The sequence below is a fragment of the Equus caballus genome, chromosome 15 (genome assembly GCF_041296265.1).
Source record: "Equus caballus isolate H_3958 breed thoroughbred chromosome 15, TB-T2T, whole genome shotgun sequence".
Lineage (NCBI taxonomy): Eukaryota > Metazoa > Chordata > Mammalia > Perissodactyla > Equidae > Equus > Equus caballus.
The window spans coordinates 22436898-22462826 of NC_091698.1; the positions used below are offsets into that span (position 1 = coordinate 22436898).

At 41.7% G+C, this 25929-nt stretch overlaps 1 protein-coding gene across 1 annotated transcript in view; it reads right to left on the reverse strand.

The window, feature by feature from the left end:
* Window positions 1-25929, reverse strand: part of SLC9A2 (solute carrier family 9 member A2) — an 87369-nt gene that overhangs the window by 39876 nt on the left and 21564 nt on the right. The window contains 2 exon segments of the mRNA NM_001163960.1: window positions 7995-8245; window positions 14801-15264. Coding sequence (NP_001157432.1) covers window positions 7995-8245; window positions 14801-15264 — 715 coding nt within the window.

Below are 25929 nucleotides of genomic sequence, written 5' to 3' on the forward strand. Positions count from 1 at the left end.
GTACAGTTTAAGCTGGGCTCCTGGGTACAAGGACCCCCGGAGACTCAAGCTGTCTCAAATAATCAGAGATTAACTGTGAGAACACATGCGAAAATAGAATCTTGGCCACTTAGCCAGCTCCCCTGGTAACACTGAAAAGGTCAGACCTCAGGTTTGACTGAGGTAAGGAAAAACTGGCAGCAGAAAGAGAGAGTACACTAAGAGACACACTATGGCATCAAGAGGAGCCGCTCACAGCCTCTTCTTGCCAAGGAAACCAACAGCGGAAGTCTCTGGGTTCATGGGAGGCTGGCCTCCTCTCCTCCACAGAGACCTGCTGAGATGTACGCAAAGATCTGTTAAATCAAGGCCAAGTCGTTACAGGTTTGCCTTAGAGCACCCATCCTGTTCTCAGAAGAGCAAGCCTCGACCCCTGCAGGTGAATTCCTTGTTCGAACACCCTCACGAAAGGAACGGAAAATGGATTTTAGCCATGTGTCCAAAGGTGTCATACTCAGAAGTACTAGCTGGGTGGTGACTATACACTTCATTTCAGTATCAGTTTTCTGAAAAAAATTTCATTAAAACAGAAAAGGTCATTTTTTCTCAGCAATTATACAATATTGACATTTCTGATTTATAATCTTGTTTGACATTTAGGCCTACACATTACTAGCAAATAATTTTAGCCTTACTATTGCAACTCGCTCATACCTGAGAGTCTAAGAGAGGAAAATGCCGCTTAAAATAGTAAGCGCTGGACCAAGAGTAATCTACTGACGATTTGATCATCAAGTCATCTTCCACAATATATCTGAAGCATAGGCCAGCAACGATATAATCGTTTTATATAAACACAAAGAATAGTCAAGAAACAGTCAAAAGAGCAGTGACGACAGAACCAGTATTATTCAATTATGCCACAATCTCCGTTCTTGACACAGATCTCGGGGAATCAGTTCTTGACCCAGGAGCAAACTATTAAAGTTTCGTGGAATTTAAATTTAGCAGGCAAACACCAAATATTTTCCTGCCCAGGAATTCCCAACCCACCCCTAAAATCTACTCTATTATATACATTAACTGAGAAGATCTCTACCACAAGGAGTCCTCAAGAACAAGAAAAACAACGCTGATATTCTCTGTCTTTTAGCTAAATGTCATTCTGAGAATGTAATGAATTGATTTTGATAAGCCGGTCAAATACAGCATTTATTAGATTTATTATACACTGTATCCATGCTTCCTAGAAAATTAACTTTTCTGTTTGCTGTTTCACTTAAACTAAAAGGATTATTCCTTTAGTTCAAGCTGATAAACCCAAGAAGAGACTCAGAAACACGTTCGGAGACTGAGTAGCTTTAAAAATCTACCCACGATAATCTTCAACAATGGAATATCTAATTTTACTTAGAGGTTTCTGTTTGGTTTGGTTTGGTTTTTCGCCTCCATCAAAAATCAAGTATCTGGAGGCCGGCCCTGTGGCCCAGTGGTTAAGTTCGCGCGCTCTGCTTCGGCGGCCCAGGGTTCCACCCGTTCGGATCCTGGGCGTGGACATGGCACCACTCATCAGGCCACACTGAGGCAGGGTCCCACATACCACAACCAGAGGCAGTCACAACTAGAATATCCAACTGTGTACTGGGGGCCTTTGGGGAGAAGGAAAAAAAAAAAGGAAGATTGGCAACAGATGTTAGCTCAGGGCCAATCTTAAAAAAAAAAACAAACAAACAAAAAATCAAGTATATTTTGAGACTATCTAGAATAAAGCTGCCTGGAATGACAAACCTGAGAAGCTACCACAAACCTTTGGTGAGGAAGGCCCCAAATTATATCATTTGCTCTTAAAAAGAAATCTGTAAAATGCATTCCACAAAATGAAACGCCTTCACGGTGGCATCTATTATGATAGCTATTTTAAATTTTTAGACTACTTTTTTAAGAACTACTATGAAATATTCCATATGCTGTTTCCTAATTCTTAACATACCTTAAAGTACTTAATTACAAGCTAACTGAATCATATATGACTCGCGTAATTGAGAATTCACAGGCTGTATAAATTAAATTCCCCATACAGGCTGCAATATAAAGGCTCTATTGGTTTTTTTCAGTTAGTCTGCAGAGCAAATACAGACAAAAACACAGGTTAAAATAATGCTTTATCTCTAAGAAGATGAGGCATGAAACTATACTTGTTTGAACACTGAATATTACGATTTTAGTTGGTGAAAAATACAAAATACTCAAAGCCAGGAATCTATTTTAAGGGACTTGGCTCATTATTGTAGGAGGACAACTTTTCCTCAGGGAGAGTCCCACCCCTCAGCCAGGCTGTGAAGATGTTCACATCAAAATCCCTAACTGCGGATCTTGGGGTGACATTTTTCCTTTCCTCACAGAGGCTTTGACTTTTTTTTTTTTTTTTTTTTGCTGTAGCTCTGTCAGCTCTGTCACTTCCTAGAGATACGACATCAGTCTCCTCAGTCCAGGCTGAACAAGGAACTGTAGCATCCTGGTGACTGCCCTCAGGACAGCCTTCTTGGGAGTGAGGCCTTTGGGAAACTCCAAGGGAAGCCCCTACTGGGAGCCAGGATGGATACCTGCCTTAGAAATTGTTACAAGCTTTGTTGGTTACATTTTGGATCTTTGTAATAATTGATATTTTGTATAACAGAGTGCCTCTCTGTTCATTTCAGCCTATATTGTTAGAAATCAGATTATACTTTGCTTATTTAGAATCAGTTTCTGTTTATCCCTACACTAAAAAATGTGAGACTGTTCTAAGTTCTAAAGTGCTATGGAGAAACACTGCTCGGGGAGGAGGAAGGTGGAAGGACATGTCAGTTGGTGCGTAAGCATGGAAGCCTCATGGTACCCAGACTTGGGCCTGTGCTTAGAGCATGCTCCATCCATGCTCTACCTGACACACTTCAAGAGTTCCAGCTGGCCTGCCTGGAGGCCAACAGCTACTTTGAAGCGCTGCCTGCAGGATTAAGCCAATTCTTATGCAAGTGACTCAGTCCTTAATGGCCATTTCCTCTAAAAATTTTGTGTGTGTGCCAGGGAGCATGGCGGGGGGGGGGGGGGGGGGGGGGGGGGGGGGGGGGGGGGTGGGGGGGGGGCGCTGTGAATTTGAGGTTTAAAGTTCAAACTGGAAATAAGCTGATGTGGTCTGCTTGCTCTCTGTTTAAACAGGTTTTAAGACCAACTGGATCTACAGGTGGCCAGGCCAGAGAGTGTGTGATACCTGATGATTTGTATGCAGACAAGCATTCATCCAGCTTGTTTATCCAGATTGTTTTGTTAAAGCTCCAGGTCACATTCTCACACTAAGAAGCACATTAGCAAAAATTAATAGAAAACCTGTCTTACGCTCAAAAGAAACAACCAAACATGATGCTTTGTGTAATGTGTTATCAATGTCCTGCACTGTTACGTGCTCATTTTTCTCAGTCTTTTGAGAAGACTAGTAGCCATGGACTAACCATTGTGGCACATAGGGTTATGATTGCTATGACTGCATCTTGAAGAGACGGTCTCCTCAATGCTACACATGCTGGGCACACCAAAGGGAACCAGGATAGACGCTACAAGATGACAAACGAAGGCATGCATGGCTACTTTGCTCAAAGTTTTAAATAGATGAGAATTAGCAACTCATACAAGGAAAAACAGAAGAAAGAACACGATCTTCACATCTTCGGCAGTGACTGCCTCAGTCCGGCTAGCTTGGTCTGCTCCCAGACTTCATTCCTGAGACTATTGTTCTGGAAATTCCCGTGGAAGTCTCATTTTAAAAATTTCATTGAAATGTGCTCGGTTTTATTTCTAATGTGGACATTGAGACATATCCTGGACTGGCCTGACAACTGGAGACACAGGTACAAGTCCCACTTTCCACAGAGTAGCCCTACGGCCATGTTTTTGCCCGTCTGGGCCTCAATTTACTCATTCATGAGATGAGGCTAATAACGACCATCTCCTACTTTCTTTGTAATAATGCTGCTAGAATAATTGACACAGCAAACAGAAAATTCTGAAGTACGCTTGAGGGAAGAGAGACTAGGAATTATTAATCCATGAAAACAAAACTAAGAACCATTGGGTGCCAACTGTCCCGTCTGAAGCAAGAGTTGGCCAGGTTTTGAAGTTCCTGGAGCACGTCAAAGAGAAACAGCATCTGCTCGGCAGGCTGCAAGCTGCTGTGGAGACCAAGCACCCCACTTTTGGAGACAGTGTGTTTTCAACGTCCCACTGACTGGAGCATGGGGCACTGTGTGGCATAAGGTGGGGCCCAGAAGGTGCCTGATGTCCACAGGGGGCAACAAAGCCCCCTATCAGTTCAGTTCTGTGTGGGTCTGCTTTAGGAATCATCTTAGGCATCTACTAGTGTCCTTGGGGACAGAAAGAGGGCAACGGGGAACCATTAGTGCTTTATCTCTGAGCACTTTCTGAACATAAAGCCCTAAACACACGAGCCAAGACACGAATTTCTAAAATCATTAGCTACGAGCCACCTCTATGGCCTCTACTGCAGTGCTGTGATCCTTGAAGGTGTCCGGTGCTATGGAGATGTGACCTTTCTTGTTCCCTTACCTTTAGCTCTAGTGCTGTGGAAATGCACTCTGAAACACACGCACACGCACACGCTGTGCCTACTGCAATGAGTTATGCCAGGATAGAAAGGAGAAGAATATTAGAAAACGGGGAATTTCATCTCTCTTAGTGTCTGAAGATAAAACCCTCCTGAACGCACAGGAAGACATGAGCGTAAATAAGTCCTTAACATGAAATTAGGTTTTGAAGTATTAAGAGAGACCACAAAAGAGAAACCAAATCTAAGGATGCCCAGAAGTCAGCTGTCCCAGTAGCTAACAGGACAGAAGAGAAGACAGATATAACTCCACCTCATTTTGAGTAAGTTACTTGTCAGTGAAAATCGTATCAAACCACAATTTCATGACATAAAATAAACAGCAGCAATGGTAGGCTTTGTGAATGCCCGAGATACACGACTTCCAACATCTTTCCAAAGAAATCACAATGCTGAAATCCCGCCCAGTACTTTCCTGCCTAAAAGACGGATGGTGGTTTGAATGCAAAGCCAGGTCTTCTCTTATATAGAAGGATGTTTCATTTTTAATCTAATTTTTGTATGAACTACTTGCTCATTAAGTGATCTCATTCTAGGACAGGCTACCCAAGAGTCTACTCGAGACAGAGTTGAAGCAGAGGGTTACAGGATCTGAAAAGCAACCAGAGGGGCTGGCCCAGTGGCGTAGTGAAGTTCACGCGCTCTGCTTTGGCAGCCTGCGGTTCATGGGTTTGGATCCCGGGCGTGGATCTACATACTGCAATCAAGTCACGCTGTGGTGGCATCCCACATACAAAAGAGAGGAGGATTGGCACGGATGTTAACTCAGGGATAACCTTCCTCAAGCAAAAAAAGAAAGAAAGAAAGAAAGAAAAAGCAATCAGAAGAAGGGAGAAGAAGGAGAAATGGATGGAAGAAGGTAGTGGTGAAAGAGGGAAGACAGCACGCAAACCCCAGGTGGACAAGCTTCACAAGTCTACAGTGTTGTACAAATTCTGAGAGATGTTTCATTCTTCCTCCCAGCTCACCAGCTGCCTAACCTCTCTGCCTGTTTCGCTTTCTAGATGGCTGCCCATTTCTCTGAAACAAACAAGGGAAACTACCGAGCATGCTCAGCACATCACATGCCTTCACTCCCATTAACCTTAAAATCTGGTTTTAAATGGCAAAAGAAAGTGAAATTAGCAATGAAGTATGACAGGAATTTCTAAACTCGGTACAATTTAAATGCAAAAGTAATTACTAGTTCTATAAAAGAGGTGCACATGGATGTGCAATTTTAATTACATCATTAACTGGATCCCCTGGACTAACATCCCAAGGTAACTACAGTAATTACAACGTGGAAGCGCATACAATGCACTTTTCAAAGAGGGCCACGCACATCTATGAGGTGTCGCACGTGGTCAGGCTTTGAATAGCATACTAATCACCCCACGTTAGAAAATGGTGTGACTTCTGACAACAAACTCACTCCACTATCAACCTGTCCCTTCACTGGCTATCATAGGATAATGGGTGTGCGTGGTAATTCCAAGTCCAAAAATGTTTAAATGTCCTGTACTGCCTTGTTACATGGTTATTTTATTATTTTAGTGCACTATGCGCAATGACAATATTAGTTTGAATGTAATGAAGGACTTTGCTGTAAAATAAACGTTCACTCTGAAGTTGGAAACAAAGGCGATATTTGTCATCCACCAACGAACCACAGCAGAGAATCACCTGTGCTATTTACCAGGAATGTGTGGCCCTACTTATCCCTGATTTCCTAATTCCCAGAGAAGCAAACCCATGGTCTTGTCCTCACAGCAGGTCGGGGACTTGATGCGGCACAAGCCTTCCCACCTCTGTGGACTCTGATCCTCAGGGACATTTCTAAGCAGAGCTGCACCAGGACTCCAACCTCATCTGACACCTCAACTATCTCCCCTACTCTGGATCGTCTCGTCCCAATTCCTGCCCTTGAGCATCAGGCAAATCGAGAAACACGTTAGATAACTGTGTGGGTGTTCTAGAACTTGTATACATGCATGCGGTTAAAATATATTCAAGATTCTTCCACTGTTGCTAGAACGCTGCTGGGAAACTAGACACAGTCTCGCCCCCTATATCCTTTTAGAGACCTTGTAAGTAGCTGATCACACACTTCCGGTGACACTGGTCACAGAACAGTGAGGAAACTGGAAGTCATACAAATGATATGAATAGCAACCAGGAAGATGCAGGACATTTCATTACTGGGTCAAACTGGATTAATATGTTGCTTTATTTAGGTTCTCTGTGAAACCGAAAACTGCACTGCCTTTAACCGACGTGTTCACTACAATGGGCTCCAGTCTCCTCGTGGAGAGGCATTTGACTCCTTCCACCACAAACCTAACCTGCGTCTGACATGAAAGGGCTTCTGGGAGGCAGAAAACAAACAGTCCCTAATCAAAGCACCACCTAAACTGGCTTACAGGAGAAAACTTCAAGAAGAACTAGCCTATGTTTACAACACCGAAACTCTACATAGGTATGGCACACCCTGGTATAGAGTCTAGCATGCATTAAGCTATAGATAAATATTTGTCAAAAGAAAAACTTCTAAAGACAGTCCATTACTCAGTATTTCTCACCATCCCTATGACGGTGCGACCATAATATAATAGGCTTGTTTTGAGAAGCTACAAAAATAACACACCCAACAAGCAGCCTCCTTCCGAGTGACCCTCCAGAGGCTAAACCTGGAACCAAACTCCATCGCTCTCAGCCCCCTTGCAGACCTGTCTCAGGATGTCCTTCTGAATCAGTCAGTGAATGATACACTAACCGTACCTTTAATAAATGACAAATTTCTTGCTTTAGATATTTCTGGCTTCATAATCATACCTCTTCATTTAAAAAGCTACACTACAATTACATGACTACATGCCTTATTCACTGAGCTTTGCTTTCAATGACTTAAAGCTGTTATATCAAACCAAATCTCTCATACAAAGTGAAGGTTTTCTATAAGTCCTCACATTATTCAAAGGCACACACACAAGCAATTCCAGAACTCCAGGTGCAGTTTGGGTGACAATCTTATTGGAACAAGTTTACAGCCTCCCACATGGCCAACACTGAATGGGCACCAAACTCGGACAATTCTTGGTGCCCAACAGTTTACCGTCATATTTCACATGAGACCAAGGGGTAACTTTTAAGTAGGTTTCCATCTTAGCACCAGATCACTTTAGTATAAATTTGGCTGATACATATTTTCATTTCTTTGAAACAAAGAGTAAGGAAAACTTACTTTTAATTTTTTTTTAAGAATTTGAGAAAACCTACTTTTTTTTATAACTTATTCAACTTTGACATCTTAGCTTAGAATACGTGAATTCAATGAATGTCATCAAGAAGTGCTCTTAACAAAGAATTCGATACTTACGCCATGATACCCGAGAGGTGAAACATTTCGGCTGTTATATAGGACAAATAGCTGTACAGGAAGACAAAGAGCGGCTCGATCACTCGGATGTTGTGTGTGAACCGAGTCGTAAACGCCGCTATAAATCCCAGGAAGACACCAATCAACACCCCACCAATTCCCACAACAAAGAAGTTCGCGATTCCAGCAAACACGTCAATGGTCTCAATGGTCTTCATCTGGCAAAAAGACTTGAACAAGTTGTACAGGACCTGTGGGAGAAAGGCAGCACACTGTCAAGACCCCTTCCAACTTCCCCATGTTCATGGTGGCCACAGAAACATCTACCTGGCCTTCTAATAAGGACATTTCTTCTGTGTACTAAAGTGATGATCAGTGTCAATAACTGTATATTTACTTGTCTCATATTTTATATTGTCTTTAATACCTTTAAACAAAAAGCTTAGGTAAAAGTGTGCTGTCAAGAAAACTATTTCTAAGGTTGAGGGAGAGGAGACTTCAAAATTATTATACGATTTACTCCTAAAACCTTATTTTTAGATACCATCGAAAAGATTATTTTAAAAGACTTGGTTGCCATCAACACACTCTGCTTGCATTACCGATGCTTGGGAAGTCGTGTGTCACAGAGAAAGCTGGTCAGTGTTGCTGTGAATTTCGTTACCTTTCAAGGCCCTATTGTGGGGTCACACCATGAAAGGGACTCACCCATCAGTACAGGTACCCCACCTGAAGATACCCTCCTCCCAAATCACTGAGATCCTCACTCTTCACTCCCCTCCTTACCTCACCGACATATACTCCTGTCTGCTGTAACATGAGACCTGAAGGAATCTTCCTAAAGCAAAGAGACAGGAACCTGTGCTGTGTGCGTGTGTGTGCGCACATGGTGTAACTTCATCCATATTTTGTCCCTCTAAAGTAATGAGCCTACCTTGTTGCCCAGTTTTTTAAAATCAGCACAGCCTTTACATAGTCCTGGTTTAATTAAGGCTTCAGAAATGCCAGGCACTTCACTCTGCTGGGGGATACGCTTTCAAACTGGCGTCTAAGGGTCACTGTACCAACCGAAACGGGGAGTGATGGCTCATGCTCTACCACTTTTTTCACAAAATCAACAAGTAAAATACAAGCCAAGCAGGTGCCCTGCTTCTTTTCTTTTCATTGTGACATTTACAGCTGGAATCTTCAGGAAGGCCAGTTGACAGGACGTTGGGGACAAAGGTGTTTTAGGGTGCAGGCTGTGCTACACCTTTATTTGGGTTCTGAGAAACTCAGCATGGAACCCATTTGCCCACAGTCACATAAAATGTCAGAGGCGATATCAGAATCCAGTCTCCTGACCTTCCAGGTAAGCTGTTCAAGGTTCCACCGTGGAGAATGAGTCAGATTCTGCTCGCTCACCAGAGTGTGTCCTGGAAACGTCACTCACTCACTTCTCCTTCACTTACGGTCCCTTACAGCCCACTACATCGCAGCTTTTGTGTAATTTTTTCCTCTTTTCTAGAGGATCATAAACTCCTGATGGTCAAGGATCACACCTATCATGACTGACGTCTCCCCTGCTGCCTAGTAGAGACAATAAATGTCTGCTGGGTTTGAAAAAAAGCGGTGGATTATTAGTTAGAAACAAGCGAGCTTTTCCTTTCTCCTAATTGTTGGGGTAACACTCAAGAGCATTTGGTACTGTACCACCAAGAGGTGACTTGAGGAAGAGACAACAAAAGCAACTCGCTCCCCTGAGGACTTAAATATCTTGACGGTATCATCATTTGCCAGCAAAGAAACTGGCTTCAAGAAGCAGCTGCTTCCTACATTCAACCAGGGGCTTGCTGCACATGCGGGATTTCATAGCATCAACATGCCACAATTGCTTCCTGAGAGGGGATCAGAGATGCGCTATATATACCCCTTGCCTCCAAACAGCCAAGGCCAAAAGGTGGCAGTCACCTGCTCCGCGAGGAGACAGATTTCCTGGCCGACCGTCTCTGGTCTCTGCACAGACAGCCTCCTGCAGGCCACTTGAGCATCACAGTTCTGTCTCCAGATTCCACAGCTTCTGCTCTCCCTGCCTCCAGCTTGCAGAGCACATCTCACCTCTCTGTTGTTCTAATGTCTCCTACAGCCACCACAATACTTACTTCCTTTAAACACTACTGTTCCATTTTTCACTCTCAAGTTTCAAATCTTTGACTGCCTGACTTTGGGAACGTTCAATACACCTGGCACATTTTTTTTCACTGCTTTCCAAGCCCCTTCAGACCAAGAGAGGGTCTCATCATTGCTCCGCAAAACACACCATATTTATTCATCTCTGCCCCTGATTTCCCTCCTGTGGTCTCTCTCGGCAGAAACCCAGCCCCTAAACCTTAAGAAACTTTATCTGTCTTCCATGGCCCACCTGAAGCTGCTCTTCTCTCAGGAGCCTTCCCGGATTCCTACAGCCCTTGCAAACCGCCCTTTCCTCTACCCTCCCACAACACAGAGGATCCCCCAAACCATTCAGCATTTGCTGATAGGCAACCCTGTATTGTTGATGCTGCCTCTGGAGCGCCTACCTCATTTCCAGCAAAATGAGGAACTCCTCGTGCACAGAACCTAAGCCTCCTTCTGCTCCCCTCTTGCTTAGCTCCCCAGCCCTGCCCCATCTAGCACAGTGAGGAGGCCTCCGAAGGAAGCTCAGGAACTCAGGCCTAAGGGACAACCAGCAAATAGTCATAATCTTTCCAGAGCCATTATCCTGGCAACTCGATCCATCAATTCTATCAAAGGTACATTCTGTGTTTAATACCCCTTTAGGTTTTGCCAAAAGCAAAGCTGAGTCACAGGCACTTGACTCTCAGTGCACCGATCAGAAGCTCCACTCGATGGCTCTGCTGCCTCAGATGCCAGGGCAACATTCTGAGGAAATATCTCAGGGAGAGACGTTACCTTGACAACCAGAGAGCTTTCTACAACCTCCCACCTGTTTTACACTGAACCTGATACCTAGTAATCTACACAAGGTAAAATTCTTTGAGTTACAACTGGCCATAACCCATAGTTGTTCATTCCAGTTAAACTGTTTAATTGTACATAAAGGAATCTATAAAGCGCTTGTGGAGTTATAATTTATATATGTATATGTATATGCATATGTACATATATATGTATTATGTATGTTGGCTACAGTTATGTCTTTAGTGGGTCTGTGCAAAGTTGACCTCAACTTGACAACTGTATTTTTGCAAGACTGAAATGCCGGGATGCCTCACTGCTAAATTCTGTAATGGGCTCATTTGACAGCTGAGTACCTTTAAATCTCTCTAGTCATTATTTTAATTTTTAAAACACTAACATACATTAAAATTAGAAATTATTTTAAACTTTGATTTCAAAGATGCAATAATTCAGTGAAATCATGTACCACAAGGATGCACACAATACACTTTATCAGAATAGCTTTGCTCCAGAAAAACAGCTTTCAAGTCACTTTTTGTGATATTAAACACAAAGAAGAATAATTTTTGCCTAAGGAGTTTTAAATCTATTCTGCTATTTGCAAGAGCAAAATTTAAGTTGCACCTGGTCACTGTTCACCTTCCAACCTCCTGAACTTAACTTCCACTGCACAGCCTGTGATGGCCATTAGGGGACATCCCTAACCTCTTTCCACAGAGCCTGCTCTCCTTAACCAAGCCTACTTCTCATGACAGAGTGAGGAAACTCTCTAAGCGCTCTTGGAAAATGTACTAGAATATTCAATGGTTGCATTAACATATTCTAGAAACGACGCTGGAAATTAGCATGAGAGTGTGTCATTTGATTACGGACTACCGTGGAAACAGCAGGGCTTCTCAGATAACTGAGAAGCTACACAAGCTTTGCCTAATAGGAGAAATTTTGAAAAATTTTCCTAAAATATTTGTTATAAGGGAAGGCACAATAATCCTATTTAAAAGTCTCACCTTTATTTTTTCAACTGTCATTTCTCCCGTTAATCACAATCTACCATAGCCCTGGACCACAACACAAAGAGTCTGACTGTAATTTATATCTTATCAATTTCTCTTTGCTTTGAGACATTTTTACGGTATGTTTTCTCCCCTTCAACTCTTCTAGCTCAATACTGAATTTACAATGATTTGGGGAAGGAATTTAAACTGCACTGACCTACTATTTCACTCATCCTCCAGACTACATTTTTAACATTAATTGTCTCTGTTTAATCTCTGCTCTCCTAATTGCAACTCCTAGTGACTCATCATCTTCATTGTACACAGTGTGGTCCATATTTTTCATACCTTTCCGCATCCCATGAGTTCCTTACACCTCTCCTGGAGATAGGGCCAGATAATTGAATCAAAGAATCTCCCATAAAACATTTTGACCTCTGTTCTTTGAGGGTTCTAGACTAGGAGGCAAAATTATAATTTTTTACACCATTGTTCTAATTATGCCTAACACCTGGTCAATTCAGTCCACTATTCAGCTAATTCAGTAAAAGAAATATGGGGTGGTTTATTTTCTGCTGTTAGGTGGGCAAACCCCCTGGGCATGCCCTGGTATCTTGTGGGTGTGGCTTGGAGGGTCCACAGCTTTTAGCCCAGGTACAGAACCTAGGGAGGAAGGCTTGTCCATGTGAAACCCTGCAGGGTCCTGACTTACCGGCTTTGGCCTTGTAACCAGGGCTTCCCCATCTACAGAGCAGCCATACCCTTTCTCTGTCCTTGTCCTCCTTCCTGCACTGGAATGGCAGGCTCTCAATTTGGCCCACTGCCCGCTCTGAGTCAGCCCTCCCTCCATCCATAAAACCACATTTGATGGCTTTGTGCCTCTTGAGAGGAAGCACAGGATGTGCCTCTGGGAGGCCTGGGGCCCTTGTGCACTTTAAACTGGAGTTGAGCCAGATCCTTTCCTGAGATCGACTCTTGACAAATTCAAAGAATGGACCACTGAGGTGTGCGAATGAGCGCTCTTACAAGAGAAGCAGCAGCAGGGTAGAGGCGTGGTGTCCCACTCTGAAACTGACCTGACTGCTACACTGCCCCGGGAGGAATGCGGCATGGTGTCATTATTTCATTGTCAAGTTTGCTTTCCACTACGAGAATTCCACACTGAAGTGTCCACAATCTCCCTCAACAAGGGTAAAATGTAATATTAAACATAAGTCCCAATGGAAAACTTGCTGCCTCCGGACATTAGAATGAGTCATAAAATGTCTTCATTGCTATGGCAGTTTCCCAGTTAAAATTTAATCTTGGTGAGTTAATGACTAACCACTGCTAATGAATAATGGAATAAATGAAGTGGATTTTGTTACTTGAGTGAGGTGACTTAGTTGTCTTAACACAGTTGTCTAAGCAGCTATTCTGAGATACGGGATTTCCTTACCAACAAATTATTTTCTACACATAGTTTTCCCTAACTACATATGGAGTTAATCGACATCCTTAAAGACGATATTTTATTCCATCCGAGGGTCTGAATATAGGCTGTCAGAGAATAATGTTGGTTTCTATGTTAACTTTTAAATGAATCAAGAATAACATTTCAATGATAGGAACTAAGGCAGAGGGTAATATAAATTACTAAAGTTACTTAAATACATTCTGATTAATCTTTCTCTACCTGAATTTTCTTATCTGCAAAATGGAAAGAATAACTACTTCCTAGTTTGTCATAAAGACCTGGGCACAAGGTAAGCATTCCCAAAAGCTTATGGCTATGGTTATATCACCACCACCACCACAGAATCTTGGCGAATGTGAAACAGCGTCACCGATGCGCATAGTGGTTAACCTCCCGGTGACCCGAATGTCCTTCACAGTGCGGGGAGCTCTTTGCAGGCCTGTGAGTGAGGGGGAGACTGCCTCACCCCTTCTCTCCACACCTTGCCTGAGCTCAGAAGTCAGGGTGGAGGTAACTTCTGCTAACATTAAGATCACAACAGCCTCTGACTCTAATTACGTGTTAATTAGTGAGAATTAAAAATAATTTGCATTTTCTGAACAAATATCCACAGACAGGGAAATAGTGAGGACCAGAGATGCTGGCTGAATAGTAACAGGAAGTGAGCGCATGATGACAAATTTGCCTAAAGTCACAAAATAATAAATAAACCGATGGAGAATGGCACCTAGTAGGTATTACCACTTCACTTGTATTACAGACATTGTACACGACAGAATTATTTCTCAAGACGAATTCTGGGACCTGAAGTCCTTTAAATTCTTATCAAAGACCATTACTTTTGAAAATGCTAAATGAGCAATCCTCAGACACAAAGGTCACGATCAGGTTCATGCTCCTCTGGCATTAGCAGAGCCTTGCAAGCAAAGAACAGTTACATAGCTGGTGCAATCCAGTGCAAAATGAAAACGAGGGCCCACTGTATAATGATAAATAAATAAGTAGGGCCGGCCCGGTGGTGAAGAGGTTGGGTTTGCACAATCCACTTTGCCAGCCAAGGGCTTGCAGGTTCAGATCCCGGGTGTGGACTTACACACGGCTCATCAAGCCATGCTGTGATGGAATCCCATATACAAAATAGAGGAAGATTGGCACAGATCAATAGCTCAGGGCCAATCTTCCTCACACACACACACGAAACTAACTAAATAAATAACTGAATATAATAAATTAAAAAATTTACTAAGCATTTCAAGACAGTGACCATAGAGCATTAAACCAAATAAGGAGCCCTTCTAAACACAGGGCTGTGTGACCACACAGGTGCATGCTCTGCCTACAGGGTCTCACTTAAGGCGGTACTGTCAGAAAGCTGATGCAAATCGGTGGGCGGCCCCCATGTTGGAGTTACTCACCACTGTCACTGCATCATTCAGCAGGGACTCTCCAAAGACCAGGATGTAGAGCTGCTCGTTGACGTGAATGTTCTCAAAAACGGCCAGCACAGCCACGGGATCCACAGCGGAGATTAAGCTGCCAAAGAGCAGATTCTGGAGCAAAGTGATGTCACTCAGGCCAAAGGCTTCAATCTGGCAGATACCAAACAAAGACACCCCAATGCCAATGGAATTCCACAGTGTCCCCACCACAGCATACCAGAAAATGGTGCCGAAGTTCTCAAAGAACGGGCGCGTGGGCATGAAGTAGCCCGCATCAAGCACGATGGGTGGCAGGAGATATAAGAAGAACACATCAGTCTTCATGGCAGGGGGGGACTTTTCATCAACTCCGAAAATAATCCCGCCTAGCAGAAGTCCAACCATTATAAGAAGGCAGCTCTCAGGCACGATGGTGGGCAACTTGTGATAGAGATGGAAGCCTATTAAGGAACAAATAGACACAAGATTTAGGATATGCAGGAATCATGTGGAAGATAAACTGGTTCTCTCCGACAGACCCAGTGGATCCTATTTCCAAATCTCCCCCTCAGCATAATTGATCGTAGATGGCTTTACAGACTTCGACGTAAAAGTCAGATGATCCCCTCAAAACTAACCACAAAGCACACTTAGGCACAAGTGTAACTATATCAGAAGTTGAGGGCTCTAAGTGCACAGTATTTATACAGTACGGTTTGTGTCTAAACTCCCATTAACTTTTCTTAAATAAGAATGCAATTTTATATTTGAAGCAATTTTGTGATTTCCAACACATTTTCAAATGTAACATCTCATTTCATCCTCATAAAAACCTGAAGGAGTAGGCAAGGCAATTACTCTCACCCCTTTTTAATTTAAGTGGAAACTGAGGCTCAAAGAGGTACAAGGTCTTGCCAAGGTGGCCAGATCACATGCCAGTTTTCAGACTACTGCTGTCACCCCTAATACTGAGAAGAGTTCGTAACTTATTTAATAGTCTTAATTTCAGATTCTTTCATTTGGAAGGCTAAGTTTAATTTTTCAGATGTCTGCTCCTTCAGAGACAGCCAAACCAATTCATCAAAGGTACATTGGGGGCCTACCACATGAGGGATATAAACACGCCATGATCGCCAATCTCGAAGAGCTTCCAATGGAAGCAAAGGAACAGCTGTGGTTAGGACCGACTCTAACCCACGGCACCGCGTGACAGAGCCCCAGTCAAGTGCTACAGGACTAGAGAAGGAGGAAACCTGGTGAGGACACCGTGGAGGAGGCAGCATCTGGCAGGGCTTCATAAAGGACAGACAGGCATGAAACACATAGAGGAGGCACGAAGACCCCCTAGAAAGGGAGGAGATGGAGGAAAATCCCTGTCTCCTACTTGGAGGTGGAGCCCACTGTAGCTTTAATGCAGAGACTGTGAAGGGAGGGCTGTAGCAGGAAAGGAGGAGGGGAACGTGGGTTGACCAGCACACAGGGCAACGTGGGACGCAACTCCACACACGAAGGCACTTGACAGGCCTTTGCTGAGGACAACCCTTATTTACAAGGCAACGGCGCGTCATCCTGAAGGCGTTTCACACGTTTTAGAATTAAAGCAGCATACAAAAATTATCTGAATTACAGGAACATAATATTAAAATGACAGAATAAGTCCTTAGAATCTTACAATTCCATAAGTTTTAATAAGTAAATCCTTAGAAGTCTATAAAATGTACTAAACTTGCAGCGTGAAATAGTTTGTGAACCAAAAAAATGTAAGCATGATAATTTGAAGAGATTTAAAGAACTAATTTCTAAATAATACAGTGGACTTCTTTACGTCGGTATTCAAATCATCACTCCAGCTTTGGTTATTTTATTATTCATATTATAACAGGCTCCAGTCACTGTTGGAGAATAGATGTATTCAGCTCTTTGGGCCTCTCTTTACCCACAACCTCTGGCCTGCGACCCTCTCTGTTAAACAGAGAAGTTAAAAAAGCTCAGTGAAAACTGTATCTTTGTAACTTTCCTCACGCTGCCTCCTGCTTCTACACGTGACTTTCCCGTTAGGATGTGCTCCAGCAGCCTCCCTGGTCCCCCAGGCTCCGAGCGCAATCAGCTCCTTGGCTGCCGTCTGCGACTGCTCCCTGGCTTCGGATCCAGCTCCCCGACTCGCTGCCTGTGGCGGTGTTTGGGTTACGAACAGGCCGAGGCCCAGTCTGCTCATCTGCAGAATGGCGACAGGTGCACCCACCATGTGAAGAACTTTAACAATAACGGAGCTGTCGGCTGCACAGCACTAACCACTGTGCCTGCAACATCACAGATGCCCCCAAATTTTTGTTTTCTCCCCCTATTCTACATGAAAAAGCAAGAGAAAAGAGTTCTAAAGAAATGCACAGAAGCAAGACAAACTGAAAATGGGTGAGGCCAGTTCAGGGCGACTCCCACTTCCTCTTCTTTTCTCTTTCTTTCCTTTTCCTGCCAGCCAGTCTCAGGTTCCCAATGCTCTCACATTGGCAAGACATCTCTCACTGTGTTGAAAGGAGATTCTTCTTCCAAAGAACGGAAGATGGAAACCAGGTATCTGGGAGGTAGGATAAAAGAGAGATGGCTTAAATGCACCATACAGGCCAATGACAGCCTTGCTCATGCAGTGTGACTGATCCTGACCAGGAACCCAGGCAAGCGAGCAGGAATCCACCCAGTAGAAGCCAATGAAATGCAGCAACATCAATGCAGTATGCAGTTAGACGGAAGAGCCACCAAGACAGAGGGCTGAAGGAGGCGTGGTGGAAATGAGGAGGAGAAAATCTGGTAGTAGCAAATATCAGAAAAAGAACAGCAACAGACTGAGTCATTTGTTTAAGAAATCATGTGCTTATATTTTATCTTTTAATTATTTTATTGAGGTCATATTTGCTTATAATATTGTGTAAATTTCAGGTGTACACTACTATATGTCAGTTTGTATATAGATTTCCTTGTGTTCATCACCAACAGTCTAGTTTTTATCCATCACCATATGCGTGCCCCTTTACCCCTTTCGCCCACCTCCCACCCCCTTCTCCTCTGATACCCATTAATCTGTCCTCCTTTTCTATGTGTTTATTTATCTTCCACATAAGAGTAAAATCATATGGTGTTTGTCTTTCTCCATCTGACTTATTTCACTTAGCATAATACCCTCAAGGTCAATCCATGTTGTCACAAAAGGCATGATTTTGTCTTTTTCATGGCTCAGTAGTATTCCATTGTGTATATATACTACATCTTCTTTAGATATTCATCCCTTCATGGGCACTTGGGTTGCTTCCACATCTTGGCTGTCGTGAATAATGCTGTGATGAACATTGGGGTGCAGAAATCTATTTGAATTGTTGACTTAATTAACAAGACAAGAAATAACAAACATTGGAGAAGATGTGGAGAATAGAGAACCCTCATACACTTCTGGTGGGACTGCAAGCTGGTGCAACCACTATGGAAAACAGTGTCCATATTTTGAAAAGGCTGTTCTCCTTTCTTTTATGAATGCTTAGGCCATTCGGAACTGGTCTGACTGACCCTTGCTTGAAATTGGAGAGCAGTTACTGGATCTGCCCAGTTGTTCCACAGGCAAGAAGGGATTAAATTAAGGGTGGTCACAAGGGATCTTAGTTCAATGTTTTTTGGTGAACATAAAGAGAGACAATGAATTTTATAACACATTCTCTGCTGGCATCAAAGGTTTTGTATATAGGTGTCTATGCTTTTATGAATGACAGAGCCAAACTTATCAGCAAAATAAATAGTCAAAACAAAATTTTAAAAAGCTTCTTAAAATTCATTGTTCACAGAATAAAACAAATCAATCAACATTTACAAATATGCATGCATTTATGCCTCTCCCCTACCCTACCAGCAAGGATTTCTTGATGGGGAAATGAACTTGAATAGACAGACTTCGCCTTTCCAGGGTCATTATCCCACCCAATATTATTGAGAAATATGTCAGTTATTGGGCAAAAAATAAAATGAACTTTTCTTTTTGGAGGAAGATTAGCCCTGAGTTAACATCTGCCGCCAATCCTCCTCTTTTTACTGAGGAAGACTGGCCCTGAGCTAACATCCGTGCCCATCTTCCTCTGTTTTGTATGTGGGATGCCTGCTACAGCATGGCTTGATAAGCAGTGGGCGCATGGGTCCGCACCCAGGATCCAAACCTGCAAACCCTGGGCCGCTGAAGTGGAACGTGCAAACTTAACCACTGCGCCACCGGGCCAGCCCCAAAATGAACTTTTTGATGATTTTTACAAGGCTGAACATGAGCTACTGCGGCTGAACATGAGCTACTGCAGGTACAATCTACTGTTTGGTCCAGGAGTCAGCTTTTCTCTGCAAAGGGACAGACAGTAAACGTTCTTGGCTTGCAGACCATACTTTACTGTCTGCTGTGGTACAAAAGTCACCCGAGATAACGAGATAACACCTAAATGAACGAGCGTGGCTGTATTCTAACAAAATTTTATTTACGGACATGGAAACAAAAATACAATTTTATACGTCACGAAATATATTCTTTTGATTTTGTCTAACCATTTAAAAATGTAAAATCATTCTCGACCCCTGGACCATACAAAACGAGGCTAAGGGCCCCATGTGGCCCCCAGGCTGTGGCTACCCCCAGCTTAGTCTGTTCTTTGTATTTCCTGCTAACTTCCATTTACAGTGTCTGGGGCATTGTACTTGTGTCATTCACTTTTCATTACTACCACATAAAAGTCTGTGAGAATGGATGCTTTAAAATTTATTTTATTTTAATCGCAATAGAAATTCACTCAGTGGGAAGGCAGGCAGGACTAGAGGTCTCTTGTACAAAATACAGTTAAGACATTCCCCTTTTAGAGGGAATCTGTCTTAATTTCTCTCTGCATACATTGTGGAAATTCACTGAGCTTAAAATCTGTAGATCTATGCATAACTAAGGGCAATACAACTAATTCACTACATTTTCTCATTATACTTAAAATAAGCTATTTGTTAAATTCTGGGAAGAGAGCAAAGTGAGAAACAACACAGGAAGCTTCCAGATAAGCAGGATCACAAAAGAGCAACAATGTAAAAATCTGAGTCAGAGAAAATCATCACCACCACCACCAACAAAAACCATACAAAACAAGTCTCAATCAAAAAAAATACAGTTTTAATTCACAAGTAGTAAGGAAAAGGGACCCCAGCAGAGGTGAGGAAGGACAAACCCCGGGAGAGAGAGCACTAACTCTAGGTGAAAATAAACACAAACCTTCTAATTGATACTCCATATTTTATAAAGGTTAAAGAAAAAAGAATGACATTTATTAGATCCATAAATATTTGCCAAGCCCATGTTAAGTGGAGGACAAGTACCCTTGGGAGCAATGTCAGCACAGCCAGCCATTCAGGCTACCTGACCCAGAACCAGCTTCTGGGCTGGTCATTCTCCAAGCAACTCTGGGAAAAGCTGGATTTCAAGTAAAGTGTAGTCCAAAATAAGTCATGCCTATTTGGCTGGGGGCAAAAAGGTAAATATTTATGGAATACATTAAACTTGTTTTGAAGTATTAAGAGAAATAACAAGTTCATTCAAGCCTAAAATTGCTGATTTTATGTATTCCAATTCACATAGCACCAAATATACATTTTAAAAAATAGAATGTTAATGAGCAATAGATAGAAACAGAGAGAAAATAGTAAGAAATACCGTTTTGATCACATACATCAATAAGCTGCTATCACTGCATGATAACTCTAGTGGACAAAGACAGTGATAGAATTAAATTCCAAAATTAAATAGAATCGAATTGAGAAAATAATAAAAATAAATAATAAAGATAAGCAAATAAATAAAATAAATAGAATAAGATTCAACCAATAAAGTAGAATTAACTGATCTATGTCAATAACTTACTAACGTGTGAATATAGATTTCTCACAACATTTAGTCCTATACGCGGACTGAAAGATAATTTAACATTCACCACACCAAAAACTAGTGCAGCTGTGAATATAGAGGTTTTAAAAGTGTTCCACTTATATGGTTTGCAAAAGACTTAATAAAATAATTGAAAATGTAAATGAAACATCAAAAATTTATTGGGATTATTCCAAAGCAGAACTTACATGGTATTTAATATTTCCAAATGACTTGACCACTTGCAAAGAAAAAGAAAAACATAACGAGTGCAGTCTGGCCATGAAGAATTTTGGAAAGGAACATAGTTAGACCCTCAATCGGATACTTGTTGAGTAGCTTCTCTGTACAAGGCACTGAGCGACCCAGCGTTGGATGAAGTGAGAAAGAGGAATCAAAGATGAATTCAAGGTTTTTGGCTCAAACAACTGGGTGTAGAGTGGGATTATTCAGTGAGATAGAGAACAATGAGAAAAGAGAAGATCTCAAAGGAGATAATGAAGATTATAAACGCCAATCAGAATCTCCTTGAAAAATATCATGGAGGTTAACAAATTGATAGCAAGATTTAGCTGGAAGAAATGGCAGACAGTTTCTACAGAACGAATATTATAGAAGAGCTGTCTCTTCTTAAAGGGTATGATGTCAGACTTGCCCTACGCCACTGCCAAAAATATTGCTGCTTGTTTTCATTAAGCCCAATAGTAAGTCCAGACAATGGCATGTAGTGATACAAGAATATCATATAAAGTAAGAAGCTATATAACCACGGGGAAAGAAAGCAAAATTTAATCAGTGGTATTGGAGGAGATAAAGAAAAATCACACACCTACGTGTTTCTTTTTTACTTTTACAACTGTGAAAAGTTCTGTGAAGGTCAAAGAGTTTAACAGTTTTTAAAAATCTATTAAAACAGAAGGAAATCTTATGCTGTAATCATCTCACTTACAACATGATAGAATCAGTGACCCAAAAATAAAGTATATTAAGGTAGAAGACAGGTTTCTTCTTCTGAATTCACCTTTTTAAAGTTTGTGCAGAAAAACAAAAAAAAGGTAAGAAAATGAAGAGAAACCAAAAGAACTGACTTTTGCTTCTAGGAAGATGGAGTATTTATTTTTCTCTATTCCCACTCTAGGAAGACCCTGGAAGGCGGAGAGAAGAAGGAAGACCAGCTAGGGACTCCAGATCTGGAGAACGACATGACAAGGAATTTCCCAGGTTTTCCTTTTGCCTCTAAGATCTCAGACTTGGAGTCGAAGAAGGCAGCAACCTGGAAACGCCAATGGGCACACACAACAAAAGCCTGCTCTCTTTAGAGAAAGACCAGGAGAAAGCCAGCCTAGCAAGACAGAAACCTCTTAGATAATCACAGCTGCACTCCAGGAAAACACCACAGAAGAAGCTGAGGCCCCAGCCCCAGCAAAGTCTGAGTGGGGAGTCTAGACTGTAAGGGACACCTCAGCCTCCCTATTAGGGTGGTGTCAGAAAAGAAAAAGCAGGGAGGTGGGACTGTCTCCACTACTGGGTGGTAATGACACCCCTCTCCCTCCTGCTGCCAGTGAAGACTACGTGGGAAACCTGGACTTTCACCACCCTGTAATAATGAGGCACCACGCCCTGCCCCTGGTAAGTCAGAGGCTTAGTAGCGAGTCAGGACTTTCACTTCCACCCAACAGTAATGAAGCCAGGCCTTCCCTGTGGTGTCAGTGGAGGCCACAAGGGAGCAGCAAGGAGGTGTCAGTGGAGACCTGGTAAGGATCCAGAACTCCCGCCCCATGCAGCACCAAGGAGGAGCATCCCCCTCAGGTGGTCAATGGAAGCAAAGTGGGAAATCTGAAAACCTACCCCCAGCTGGCAGTAATGATACGGCATCTCCCTCCACCCCACCAGCAGAGTTGTGTCCTAGGAGGTCATTTAAAACAGGAGGTATGAATAAGATCCAGGGTCTCATAATATAAGACCTGAAATGTACATGCTTCAATAGAAAATCACTCATCACATCAGCAACAAGGAAGATCTCAAACTTAATGAAAAAAGACAATCCATAGATGCCACTGTCATGATAACAGAGATGCTTGATTTATCTGGCAAAATTTTAATACTGCCAAGATAAAAATGTTTCATGACCAATTACAAACACACTTGAAACAAATGAGAAAAAAATAGAAAGTTGGAGCAAAGAAATAAAACACCTGTGCAAAGAAATAAAAGATATAAAGAAGAACTCTATGGAAATTTTAGAACTGAAAAATAGAATAATTGAAATAAAAATTTCAATTGTCTAGGCTCGACAGCAGAATGGAGTAGACAGGAAAGAATTAGTAAAATGCAAGATAAAATGATAGAAATTACCCAATGTGAACAACAGAGAGAAAACTGACTTAGGGCCTAAGGGACCTGTGGAACTATAACAAAAAATCTAGCATTCATGTCATCAGAGTCCCATAGAGAAAAAAAGAGAGAGAGAGAGGCTGGAAAAGTACTCAAAGAAATAATAGCTAAAACTTCCCAAATTCGGCAAAAGACATTAAGCTACAGAATCAAGATGAGTGAGCCTCAAATAGAATAAACCCAAAGAAATTCACATCAAGACACATCATAGTCAAAGTTCCAAAAATATAGAAAAAGAAAAAGCCTTGATAGCAGGTAAAGAGAAAGGACATCTTATCTACAGGAGGGAAAACAGAATGTTAGCAGATTTCCCATTAGAAATTAGGGGAGCTATAAGGAAGTGGCACAATATTGTTTATGTGCAGACAAAGGAACTGCCAGCCCAGAATTCTATATCCAGAGAAAGCGTCCCTCAGTAATGCAGAGGAAATCAAGACATTCTCAGGTGAAGGAAAACTAAGAACATTTGTTACCAGCCGACCTGCCCCAAAATAATGGCTAATGGAAATTCTCATGGAAAGCAATGGAATCTTGGAACATCAGGAAGTAAGAAAGAAAGGCAGAAAGAGTAAAAATCTGAGCAAATTCAATAAGTTTTCCTTCTCTAAACTTACTTTCTAAATTAAGTTTGACTGCTGAAGCCAAAATTCTAAGACCGTTTGATATGGTTCTCAAGGTATATAGAGAAAATGTTCAGGACAATTATATTATGAGTGGGCAAGGATAAAAAGATGTAAAAGGAGGTAAGGTTTCTGTAGTTCCCTCACACTGGTAAATGACTACAGCAGGAAACTGATATTGTTATGTATATATAATGTAATATCTAGAGGAACCACTAAAGAAGCTATACAAAGAGATACCCTCCAAAACACAATAGATAAATTAAAATGGAGTTCTAAAAAGTGTTCAAGTAACCCATGGGAAGGCAGGAAAAGAAAACAGAGAAACAAAAACAGTGAACAAACAATACAAAAAATAAAGGGGCAGATTTAAACCCCAACATATCAATCGTTACATAAAACGTAAATAGTCGAAATGTATCAATTAAAAGACAGCTGTCAGCAGAATGGATTAACAAAAAATATGACCCAACTTTATGCTGTCTACCAAAATCCCACTTCAAACACAATGACATAGGCATGTTGAAAATAAAAGAGTGGAAAAAGTTACATCATTAAAACATTAATCAAAAGAAAGCAGGAGTGACTACATTAACATGCAGTGAAGTAAGCTTCAGAGCAAAGAAAATTACTAGAGACAGGGAAAGACACTACATAAGGCTAAAGGGTCAGTCCACCAAGGAGACAGAGCAAGCTTAAATGTGTATGCACCAAACAACAGAACTACAAAATACATGAAACAAAAACTGATAGAATGAAAAGGAGAAATAGACAAACACACAACTCCAGCTAAAGACTTCAACACCCCTCTCTCAATAATTGATGGAATAACTAGACCATCAACCAACAGCATCGAATTCTATAGAAGATGCCAACCACCAACAGATTACACATTCTTGTCAAGACTCCACGGAACATGTACCAAGAAAACATATCCTGGGCCATAAAAACAAACCTCAACAAACTTAAAAGAACTGAAATCAAACAGAGTATATTCTCTAACCACAACAAAGTCAAATTAGAAATCAATAACAAACAGAAAGCAGCAGAATCTCTAAACTTGGAGACTCAGCAACACACTTCTAAATAATCTATGAGTCTTCACATCCATCAGGATGGCTGTAATCAAAAAGACAGATAATAACAAATGTTCGCAAGGATGTGGAGCAATCAGAACCCTCATACACTGCTGGTGGGAATATAAATTGTACAGCCACTCTGGCAAAAAGCCTGGCAGTTCCTCAAAAAGTTAAACATAGACTTATCATTTGGCCTACAAATTTCACTCAAAAGAAATGAGAATCTGTGCACGCAAAAACTTATAGACAAAATGTTCATAACAGCATTATTCATAATAGCCAAGAGGTTGGAAACAACCCAAATGCCCATGAAATGATGAATGGATAAACAAAATGTGGCAAAACCTCACAAAGGAATATTTGGCCATAAAAAGGAATGACACACTGATAGATGCAACAACGTGGATGAACCTCAAAAACATTGTGCTAAGTGAAAGAAGCCAGTCACAAAAAACCACATACATATGATTTGATTCTATTTATATGAAATGTCCAGAATAGGCAAAACTACAAAGACAGAAAGTAGATTAGGGATTTCCTAGGGCTGGTGCAGGATGGGGGAATCACATAGTCATAGCTAAAGTATATGGGATTTCTTTGGAGGGTGATGAAAATATTCTAAATTTTATTGTAGTGATGGTTGCACAACTGTGAATATACTAAAGACCATCAAATCGCATTCTGTAAATGGGTGAAATATATTATGCAAATTATAACTTAATAGTGTTATTACAAACAAATAATCCATGGGTCAAAGAGGAAGTCTCAAGGGAAACCAAAAAGTACTCTGAACTGAATAAAAATGAAAACATAACATATCAAAATATGGGATCCAGAGGCCAGCCCCATGGCTAAGTGGTTAAAGTTCTGTGCACTCTGCTTTGGGGGCCGGGGTTCTCGGGTTCAGATCCTGGGTGAGGACCTACTCCACTCATCAGCCATGCTGTGGAAGCATCCCACATACAAAACAGAAGAAGACTGGCACGGATGTCAGCTTGGCTAATCTTCCTCAGGCAAAAAAAGAAGAGGATTGGTCATGGATGTTAGCTCAGGGCGAAGCTTCCTCACAAAAAACAGAACAAAAAAAACGTGGGATATGGTTAAAGTAGTGCT